The following is an 11,347-nucleotide window of genomic DNA, read 5'->3' as shown; positions in this document are numbered from 1 at the left end:
ATGTTTTACTCTACAAAAAAACTATTTTGTTTAGCTAAAACCAGAACACCGTTAGGCCGCGTTCACACTATCAGTATTTGAGTTTTTTTTTACCTCAGCTGTAAGCCAAAACCAGGAGTGGGTGATAAATACAGAAGTGGTGATGTGTTTCTATTATACTTTTCCTCTAGTTGTTCCGCTCAAGGTTCTTACTTACAAATACTGACCAAATACTGAATGTATGAATGTCAGCATTCTACAAAGGGTTAATGACGAATTTCATCGTTGACAATTGACGCAAAACTGCAGCCGCTCACGGACAGTCTGCGCATGCCCAATGACGTCAGGACTGCCCCCAATGATTTCTGTCCTCCTTTTCCGCCGGACCTAAACCTGCTGTCCTGGGCAGTGCCTGTGTGATATTCTCTGTGGTAACCAATGCTCGGCCGTGTACACTTGTGTTTGTATAGTCTCCTATCTCCGACACTTTATTCAGTAGGTGAACTCTCGGGCGGCCCTAGATTCCGGTCAGGCAGTGAGTTAGACAGGCCCCGGGGGTGAAGGTGATGTACGGAGAGGCGGGGCCTGCGCTCTCTCTTTCCGCTGGACCCGCCATCTTGCAGGTAGCCGCATGAGAGCTCGGGCTCCCGGGATATAGAGGGAATTCTCCACAGGCCGCGGGGTTTGGTGATAAGGCTGTCCGCTGTGTGAGTGGGAGGTGACGGGGAGCCGCCGGTGGTGGGTCCCGGGGATACAGGGCGGTGATGGCTGCTGGCTGTGGCCTGCTGGGCCCGGGCCGGCAGGATGGGGACCGTGTCACGCTCCTATACGGAGGCAGCTGGTCCCGGGAGGTAGACCCTGTGAATGTACGGACAGGAGTGATCCATCCCTGATAGGGGGGTGCTGGGCGTTATACCGGGGGCTGCTCTCCCGGTACAGACCCCGCGCTGCCCTCTGGTCGCCACCTTTGCACCAGTGTTGTTGCCCTCCAGCCATTCCTGCCCCCGATGTGTGGTGGTCCTCATACAGGGGTCCCTACAGCTGTCTCTTCCCTTAATCTTGGCAGTCAGGTATGTTTTAGTTTTGAGCGTTTTAGAGGAACTGTCCTGCTCCAGGGATTGCTGGGTCTTTCCCGTGGTTTTGTAGTACTAACTGCAAAACCATGAGACCCCTGGATCGTTGCCGGGGGCCGCACCAGACTAGCCGGATGTCTCCCTATATGCTCGGCCCGATCTTCCACTTCTTGGATGCCTGGCTGTAATTTCGTTCCACAGCTGCAGCACATGGATGGACTACCTACACATATAATCCTTGCATGGATCACTGCTGTGGAGCAACTGCGAGACATGCAGCCGCGGGGACTCGAGCATAGTAATAGTGTGCCAACACCACTGTTAGCACCCGAGGTCACTCATCACTACTACTAGATGGTTTATCAGGGTTCGTGTGTTGGAATCGATCATGTACCCGCTTCAATACACTGACATCTGCTTTCAGGAGATTCTTGACTCTTAGGCTACGTTCACATTAGCGTTGTGTGCCGCAGCGTCGCCGCATGCCTCATGCGCCCCTAAGTTTAACATGGGGACGCATGGACATGCGTTGTGCTGCGTTTTGTGACACATGCGTCTTTTTGGGCACATGCGTCAGGGCGCAGAGGACGCAGCAAGTTGCATTTTTTTTGCGTCCAAAATCATGCAAAAAAAACGCATGCGTCACAAAACAATGCATTTTGCATGCGTTGTGTGTTGCGTTGCCGATGCGTCGCCGACGCAACACACAACAACGCAAATGTGAACATAGCCTTACATACATATTGACTGTTTGGGTGACTTTTATCTATTGTGTGTAACAAAGGAGCACTCTGCAAATCTTCCATTTCCCATGTTCTAACCATTCTGTAATCCGGGTAGTAACATTTACTTTCCGCTGTCCTCTTGCAGTATTAGGGCTACTCCGGCCTCACATCACCATCTCTAACCGGCCGGGTCACACTGTGGGAGGTCACAATCTCAATGTATGTCTAAGGCTATGTGCACACGTTGCGGTTTTTACTGCGGAACCGCAGCGATTTTGGTCCGCAGCAGTTTCCATTGCGTTTACAGTAAACATGTAAACCAATGGGAAACCGCAAACCGCTGTGCACATGCTGCAGGAAAAACCGCGCAGAAACGCAGCGGTTTACAACCCGCAGTATGTCACTACTTTGTGCAGAATCGCAACGATTCTGCACCCATAGGAATGCACTGATCCGCTTACTTCTTGCATGGGGCTGTGCCCACGATGCGGGAAGTAAGCGGATAATGTGCGGTTGCTACCCGGGGTGGAGGAGAGGAAACTCTTCTCCAGGCCCTGGGAACCATATTTGTGGTAAAAAAAAAAAAAGAATTAAAATAAAAAATAATGCTATACTCACCTCTCAGTGCTGCACGTGGCCGTCCGGTCTCAGGTTTGCTATGCGAGCAGGACCTGCGGTGACGTCGCGGTCACATGACCGTGACGTCACGAAGGTCCTTCTCGCACAGCATTTTTGGAAACTGACTGCAGCGCCGAGGAGATCAGGACGTCAGAGGGTGAGTATAACCATTTTTTTTTTTTATTTTTTTTTTTTTTTTTTTTAACATTACTATTGATGCTGCATATGCAGCATCAATAGTAAAACCAAAACCCGCAGCGGAAACCGCAAGACCAAACGTGACAAATCTGCAGTGATAACCGCAGCGGTTTTGCACTGCAGATTTATCAAATCCGCTGCGGGAGAACCCGCAGGGACCCGAACCTACGTGTGAACATGGCCTAAGGAGGTTCTTGTTCTGAGTCCCATAGACTTATATTAAGAATATTCAAAAAAGTGACCTCTGTTCCATCCAGCAAACTACTGTGTGATTCTGCAGGTCAGAAATGTGGTGACGTAGTGTGGAGCGGGGCTGATGCAGGGGAAGGTGGTGGCCATTGAATGTTTCTACATTAATTACATTCGTACATAGGAAAATAATAAAAAAAAATATCTCTGGAGTGGTCCTTTAGCAACAGGGGCTCCCCTTTGATAAGTATGCTCCGTTCCAACTCAGTAGTTGCCTGGATCTTACTGTAGGGACTGAGATCCTCCTTTATCAGGTCGTACATTTCACTTATTGCTCTAGGGTGAGAATACCTTCTACAGTGGTTGCCATCTTTGCCTGGTGCTGGGTGGTCTCGAGCAGGAAACCCTTGCTGTAAATGGCATCGAGTGTCGTGCTCAGATCTGTCTATGCAATTACATTTGGGGATTGCATTCGGGGACCTCGGAGAACCTTGTCTGTTTGTAAGTCTCTGTACACTGGTTTGTGTACAAAGTTTTAACAAGTTTTTTTTTCTTCTTCCAGTAAGTTGCAAAAATGACCAACACAAGAGGCAAAAGGCGTGGAACCCGTTATATGTTCTCCCGACCCTTCCGCAAACATGGTAAGATACTGGTTCCCACGCCGTGTACAATATTTGCTAAATGACTATTATCATTCATGCCTGCATTTTACTTCCAACCACAACATACAGCGGAGTTCAGCACACAATGATTCACATTGGGGTATTATGGGACCGCCAAGGTGACTGACATTTAGCGAAGTTGATGATTTCCTATTTTATCCACAACCACTTTTTCTAATAAATCCATAACCTCTATAGGTTTCATGGGTGCCACGTGTGCATTCACCTCTGCATTAAATTGTATGTGGCGAGCGGCTGCTGTGAGCTGGCAGACTGGTTACAAGACCGTAAAGATGCCTTTTTAAAGACTGGATAAAATCTTGCACAAAAATCTGCAGTTGGATCCATTTTGACTTGTAGAGCTGAGGGGCTGCGCTTGCTCATCCTTTTTTTCCAGTTAACAAATGGAGGTAAAGACTCCAAAGATACAGTAATGTGTCTGTGAGGGGGATATATTCTCCCAGTACAGTTTAGGTTGCATTTGTTCCTGTACTCACTGTTTTGTAAACTCACTCACAGTATAGTTGATCCATACACACAGCCGTTTTAATAGCGAGTCTGTGAGACTCTGAGCACGTCCTGTTCTCATCTCTTCTGCAGATCAGACTCTGCCCCTAAAGCCTATGGGGATCTGTGAACAGCAGCTAAAACAGACTTTGTACTTACTGATCCATTAAAGAGAACCTGACAGCTGATCCACAGGCAGCATATATCTGGCCCTGGCTGGATGATCTCAGCCATGTATGTTTGTTTCTGAACCTCTGCCGTGTTTGAGAGAGAAACCTTCTTTACAGCCGCATTGGACGGAGCCTCACGAGAGAGTAGTAGGGCAGGCCGGTCCCTGGCGCTTCTCCCTGCCCACTTGCCCTTAAGTGACAGGTGTCTCTCCATACACACAGGGGTTTTAAAGAGTTAAACATGGCTGAAATTAAGCAGTGGATCAGGCAGCGTGTCTGCTGTCAGGTTCCCTTTTCGATGGCTATAAAAATAACTTTTTTTTTTTTTTTTTTTTTAACTTTTCAATGGTCAGTGGCTATAAACAAAAAGGCACAAGTCTGTTTTTCACAGAAGTAAAATGAGAGAAGTTTGAATATAGCCTCATGGCCATCAGGGCAGTCCTCATGGCTTTGTATAGACTACAGGTAGCGCTGGTGCTCTGTGATGACCTTTTTCCTAACTATTTACTTTCTAAGTAAATGTGAGTGGCTCATTTCACCGGTTCTGAGAGCACAGACTAGCATTTATTTCATTGTAAAAGCTGGCAGCCATGGCTAAGGCTGTTATACAATAGTAATGCATAGTCACGTATAATAAAGTCCTGCAAGAGTTGTTTGACTTTTATCACATAAATAACCACTCGCAGAGAATCTTATTTGATTGCGGAAAAATTCTTACATCTGAGAGTTCACTGCAGTTTGGTGTAGAAATTCTGACCTAAAGCTTGGCTGATTCATTTTACCTGCACTGCTGCATTGTAGCAAGGATCAGCACTGGACAGTGATCTGGAACACTACTGTCACCGTTGGGGTTTCATGCTTGTATATCTTCACTTTATATAAATGTTAACATTTATCCTTCCTTTTAGGAGTGGTTCCCTTGTCAACTTACATGCGCATCTACAAGAAGGGAGATATTGTGGACATAAAGGTAAGTGCTGCTCAGAAATATAGCTGATCGACAGTCATATTGTGGATTTTTTGGATATAACATGGGTTGAGAATAAGATGTGGTTTTATCAAATTGAAACTAGATTTGATGCCTGATGTCACAATACAAATGCATACATTCACTAGATCTAAAAGGCTGGTGTACTTACTTTGAAAATGTCCAATATGCTTACTTTAGTAGCAGTGGTGAAAACTAAGCCATCTGACAGATTTTTTTCAAGCACCCTAACCTCATCAGATCTGTGATATTTAATGTATTCCGGTTGTATTGTAAATAGTATTGCCTAATTGCTGGTTTCTGACCTAGTGGACCCTCGGTGATCTGGACATGGGTGGGCTGTAGCGCTGTGCCCCTCTGCATAGGGGGATTCTCATAAGAGCGTGACTCCATTCAAGTCTATGAAGCTGTTTGCACTTTCTACAGAGCCACGTAGCTTCCACATAGAGGAAGTGTAAGGTGCCACAGCTTTAAAACAGTGCAGCAGTCCCTTCATTCTCGATTATCACTGGGGGCTCAGTCTGAGAGACCCCAATAAACGTAAGTGATGACATACCCTAGTGGTGTCCATTCACTTACTACTATGGGACTACCTATATGTATAAGAGTCCATAGATCCTGTCATTGTGTTGTTGGACTGCAGGTTGATCAGCGATTCTTCTCATTTCTAATAATTGTCGAGTTTTACAAAGATTCTGCTTTTCTCCTGGCCTTTATATTTATATACAGGGAACTCTCGTGCTCTATGATGACCTATATCCAAACTATTTGCTTTTTAAGTAAATGTGAGTCAATTATTTCACCGGTTCTGAGAGCACAGACTTTTTTTTTTTTTTTTTACATGATGGGAGTACTTGAGGTCACATCAGTGTTGGCCCCTCGGGCTAATGAGACTTTCGGCCTGACGTTTTCTATTCACTGATAGATCAAGACGTAGATCTTGAAAATGAGAAGTGGGGCATAAAATATTTCTATAATGAAACGTTATGCAACTTTCTAATTAATCATAGTTTTAGCAACTTTTTCGTTTTATTGGTCGTCCAAAAATGTAGTAAAACTAGCTGCAGGAACCTATAAGTATTCCTTGACTCTCCTACCGGTCCACCACACTTCTTGGTTTACTTGATGCGACATGTATGTACATCATGTCGCCACTACAAAGATAAATCTCAGCGATGCCACTGATGGACTGTTAGGGGGGTAAACTGAGCATTAAAGGGAACCTGTCACCCCCAAAATCGATGGTGAGGTAAGCCCACCGTCATCAGGGGCTTATCTACAGCATTCTGTAATGCTGTAGACAAGCCGCCGATGTTACTTGAAAGGAGAAAAAGAGGTTGATTATACTCACCCAGGGGCGGTCCCGCTGCGGTCCGGGTCCGATGGGTGTCTCAGGTCCGGTACAGCGCCTCCCATCTTCATTCGATGACGTCCTCTTCGTGTCTTCACGCCACGGCTCCTGCGCAGACGTACTTTGTCTGCCCTGTTGAGGGCAGAGCAAAGTACTGCAATGCGCAGGCGCCGGAAAGGTCAGAGAGGCCCTGCGCACTGCAGTACTTTGCTCTGCCCTCAACAGGGCAGACAAAGTACGCTTGCACCGGAGCCGCGGCGTGAAAACCAGAAGAGGACGTCATGGAATGAAGATGGGAGCGGACCTGAGACACCGATCGGCCCGGGTGAGTATAATCTAACCTCTTTTTCTCTTTCAGGATACATCGGGGGCTTATCTACAACATTACAGAATGCTGTAGATAAGCCCCTGATGACGGTGGGCTTAGCTCCCCTTCGATTTTGGGGGTGACAGGTTCCCTTTAAATACCTTCTAAAAGCCTTGCATAGAAACCGGGGTCCGACCTTTACAGCAGAGATGAGGGGAACGTGCAGTGATGTAAGAATATAACCCCTCATTGCCATTCTGTACATTTGTTTGCAGGGTATGGGCACCATCCAAAAGGGCATGCCACATAAATGTTACCATGGCAAGACCGGCCGTATCTACAATGTGACCCAGCATGCTGTGGGTATAATTGTGAACAAGCAAATCAAGTAAGTGCCGGTGATGTGACGAGTGCTCGGAGCCCTTTCACTTTACCAGTTGGATCTGTATGTATCTGGATTGGTCATTCATCGGGGCTACAGAAAACCTCCTCTTTAAAACCCAAGCGAAATCCTCCTGTGTTCTGCTTGTGTCCTGTCAGAGGAGACAGCTGTGTGTGAGGCACTGGGGACATTATGTAGATGGCCGGTATAGTGGGCTGCTACTATGGGGGCATCCTGTGCACATTGGAGATATTGTGCCAGTGAAATGCCCTCCATGTTATAGAGCGATCTGTCCAACTACTAGATCTATGGTGCTTGGTATTGGACCCTTTATTGGGGGTCCCGTGTTGGCACACCCCCATACCATCCAGGGCATTAGTAAACCTGATCTGTCCATGTACATTATCGAGGACTCGCCATTGAACTTGTCTCCTTGTAATTAGAGATGGTGCGACTTGATTTGCCAGAACCCATCTAGCGGCCACATTACTAATCAGGCCGCAGGACGGGAGCCCAGAAAACTGCCTATATCACAGCTTCCTCAGATGTTTTGATAACCAACCTGGTGCATTATGCATGCGTGCGTCGTCTTGCCAGGATGGCTAATCAAGAGCCGCAGATGGGAGCTCTTGTCCGACTGCCACAGTTACTGACATGGCAGCTGGACCGGGTCCTGTGAACTGAACCTTTATAAGGTATTTCCTCTTGCATGGACCTTGTAGTTGCTGATCTACAGTGTAAAGCTAAAACGTCTGATCTTTGGCCACATGCCGATCACTGATCTGCCCTAAAGTAGGACCTGTGTAAATGATGGCAAAAAACTGCTGCCGTTGGACACTTGTGAAGGCATCCTAACTGCAGATTATGGCCCAATGAGCCCTGTAGATGGATGCTGGTGACTCGTGTACATTGTATGGAGGAAATGATCATGACGGGGGTGCTGTTGGGGTATGTGCTCGCGTTGCAGATTGGCTGCAGAATTTTCTGCACAAAATCTGCATCTCTTGGCAGAAAACGCAGGCCAAAATGCTTGCGGATTTAATACGCATTTGTTGCGGATTATTTGTGGATTGTCAGGCATTTTTTGATGTGCGGATTTGCCTTACTCAGTGTATAGTCAATGGGTGCAGAAACGCTGCGTTTCTGCACAAAGAATTGTATAATGTAGAAAAAAGCACCACTGTAATAATGCACAGGAGGAATAGAGCACGAACATTCCCAGGGCTGAAAAGCCCCTGGCCAGGAAACGTCTGTGAATTAACACAAAGGCTCATACAGCAGAAACCCTAGAGATCAGAAAAGAGTATAGATTACCCATTTGTAGATATTGGCAGAGGCAGGTCACCTTTTCTTTTCAGCCTTGGGAATGTTCGTGCTCTATTCCTCCTTTTGTAGGATATATATATTTCTCTGCTAAAGTCATACTTGTGTGACGGGTTATAAAGTTCAGATTAGCAGTCCCATGAGCCAGTAGTTGTATAGGCCATGTTTAGGTATTTTATTATGCATGAATTGTTATGTGGATTTCATTTCTAATGGACCAGGTTCTCTGCTGTGTTGCATTTTTAGTTATGTTTTAACCCATGTGTGTTGTATCAATAAAAGCCTCGTTTGTATTTTGTGTACATACAACGTGAGGTGCATTATTAGGCCGGGATCACACATGCGAGAAACACGTCCGTGTCTCGCATGTGAAACCCAAGCTCTGGCGCCAGCATTTGGGAGCGGATCATGCAGCTCCATGTGTTCCTATGCGGCCGCACGCTCCGCTCCACAGTGCCGGCACCAGAGCTTGGGTTTCACATGCGAGACACGGACGTGTTAATCGCATGTGTGATCCCGGCCTTACAGTGGTGCTTTTTTCTACATTATACAATTCGGTATTCACCATTGTCTGCACCCCGTTTTGATTTTGATTTATAATCATGTTATGGTAGTGCGCCAGGTGCTTTCCTGTCTATATAGTTCGCACAAAGAATTGACATGCTGCGGGGGAAGAAACCGCAGCGAATCTGCGCTGCTTTTTCCACAGCATGTGCACAGCAATTCTCAAATTCCCATTGACTAACATTGTTACTGTACTACACTGTGGATTTGATGCAATTCCGCGCGTCCAAAAACGCTGTGGAAACGCATCAAAATCTGCAACGTGTGCACTGCTCAAAGGGAAGCTGTCACCACATTTGACTATTAATATGGGCATACAGGTTATAGACTGCTGAAGAAAGTGTATGCCTCACATCGCATGCCTTGTTGATAAATTCATCTTTTATCTTATGTATATGACCTCTTCCAGGCTGTGGGGAGGATGCTTCCTAGAAGATTACTCTGCCTCTGGAGATTATTTTTTATGTAGGGGAAGTTACCAGTGTGATGGGTAATGGCCGCTCTCTGCTCTCCTGATCTCACTGCAGAGCTGTGTGTGATTATACCTGACACGTCTGCGGGTTCCTGTCAGCTTCCATCTCACAGGCAGACAGGGTTGCAATACAGGAGAGCTCCAAAAAATGTGTTTGTTGGAAGACAAAGTTAATTTCTCCTGTTCTGTGTTGGTTGTCTCACACTGGTAGCTGCCCTTCATGTGAAAACAAGCTCTGGAGGCAGAGTTATCTTCCAGGCAGTGTCCTCCGCTGAGCCTGGAAGAGGTCACTTATATATTAGAAAAATGTGGATTTCTATGGAATAAGACATCAAACCGCAGATATCAAGGTATCATTTTATTCAGCTTCCTATGACCTGTGTGCCTGTATAGCCGGCTTAGGAGGGTTGATCCTACTGGCAGATTATCTTTACATAAATGACCCTATTCTAGTGTATCCCTGTTGGCAATGTGTTGGTCCAGGATAGATGTGCAGGTTGACTTTCCATATGCCTCATTTTAGTTTATGAAGCCAGTTACAGTAAATCTTCACTTTCTCTTAAAGGGGTAAGATCCTTGCCAAAAGAATCAATGTCCGCGTGGAGCACATCCGTCACTCCAAGAGCCGAGACAGCTTCCTGCAGCGCGTGAAGGAGAACGAGAGGAAGAAAAAGGAAGCCAAGGAGACTGGCGTGTGGGTGGAACTGAAGCGTCAGGTATGTATCTACTCGTCCTCGGTGACCAGACTTTGTCACGCTCAATGATGACCTTTCTACAAACTATTTGCTTCAGTAGCGAATATGAGTCAATGATTTCACCGGTTCTGAGGGCATTTCCGTTACCAGTGCATGGGGACTTCCATATTCACAATCTCTAATAAAATTTTTATTTATTTTTTTTTTCAGCCAGCCCAACCCAGAGAAGCTCACTTTGTCCGCACATATGGAAAGGAACCTGAGCTCCTTGAGCCAATTCCTTATGAGTTTATGGCATAAGGTCTCACAATTAAACTTTCTTCTTTTTGGAAGCCAATGTGTGTCTGATCCTTTGTTGCATGGTTAACGTTGTCCTCTTACATATTTATTTTTTATTTATATAGCACCATTGATTCCATGGTGCTGTACATGAGAAGGGGTTACATACAAGTTACAGATATCACTTACAGTAAACAAACTAACAATGACAGACTGATACAGAGGGGCGAGGACCCTGCCCTTGCGGGCATTCTACAGGATGAGATGTTATCCTTGGTGTGGTCTAGAATGAAGCTGCAGAGTGGCTTGTTGGGATGCATATGGCCTCAGCTTCTTATGGCTGTTCTTAAAGATGGATGATTGATCAAAGAACATAATCTGAGTCCATCTCCAGGACTCCAGATTATGGCCAAGACAAGCAGGAGTGCATGCTGACGACTAGCTTAACGAAGGAGAACTGCAGAAATGTCTGACATAGCCGCACTGATCCGTGATGGTCCGCTCCTTTCACCACTTGCATCTGGCCGTGGAGGTGATAACAGGTGATTAACCCCTCTGATCTCGGACGGGATAGTACGTCCGAGGTCAGATCTCCTGCTTTGATGCGGCCTCCGGTGGTGAGCCCACATCAAAGCCGGGACATGTCAGCTGTTTTGTACAGCTGACGTGCCCGCAATAGCGGCGGGTGGAATCGCGATCCACCCGCCACTATTAACTAGTTAAATGCTGTCAAACGCTGACAGCAGCGTTTAACTAGTGCTTCCAGCCATCGGCCCGGAAATGAGCGATTGCTGACCCCGTCACATGATCGGGGGTTAGTGATGCGTCGGCATAACAACCAGGGGTCTCCTTGAGACCTCTATGG

At 46.4% G+C, this 11,347-nt stretch overlaps 1 protein-coding gene across 3 annotated transcripts; it reads left to right on the top strand.

Annotated features, from left to right (window-relative positions):
- Window positions 1-387: 387 nt before the first annotated feature.
- On the top strand, window positions 388-10,535 carry RPL21 (ribosomal protein L21). Of its 3 annotated transcripts, none has more exons than XM_077298302.1 (6): window positions 388-474; window positions 3,345-3,423; window positions 5,030-5,091; window positions 7,043-7,155; window positions 10,074-10,224; window positions 10,414-10,535. In XM_077298302.1, exons 2-6 carry the CDS (start codon window positions 3,357-3,359, stop codon window positions 10,501-10,503), a joined length of 483 nt encoding a protein of 160 aa, XP_077154417.1. In that variant the 5' UTR covers window positions 388-474; window positions 3,345-3,356; the 3' UTR covers window positions 10,504-10,535. The 3 variants fall into 3 exon arrangements, with proteins under 3 accessions (XP_077154417.1, XP_077154415.1, XP_077154416.1); XM_077298300.1 differs by having other exon boundaries at window positions 396-602; XM_077298301.1 differs by lacking the exon at window positions 388-474 and adding an exon at window positions 610-686.
- Window positions 10,536-11,347: the final 812 nt, after the last annotated feature.

This window comes from Ranitomeya variabilis, chromosome 3 (genome assembly GCF_051348905.1).
Source record: "Ranitomeya variabilis isolate aRanVar5 chromosome 3, aRanVar5.hap1, whole genome shotgun sequence".
Lineage (NCBI taxonomy): Eukaryota > Metazoa > Chordata > Amphibia > Anura > Dendrobatidae > Ranitomeya > Ranitomeya variabilis.
Note: the sequence above shows the minus strand (reverse complement) of the source record. Positions and strands in the feature narration are given on the sequence as shown.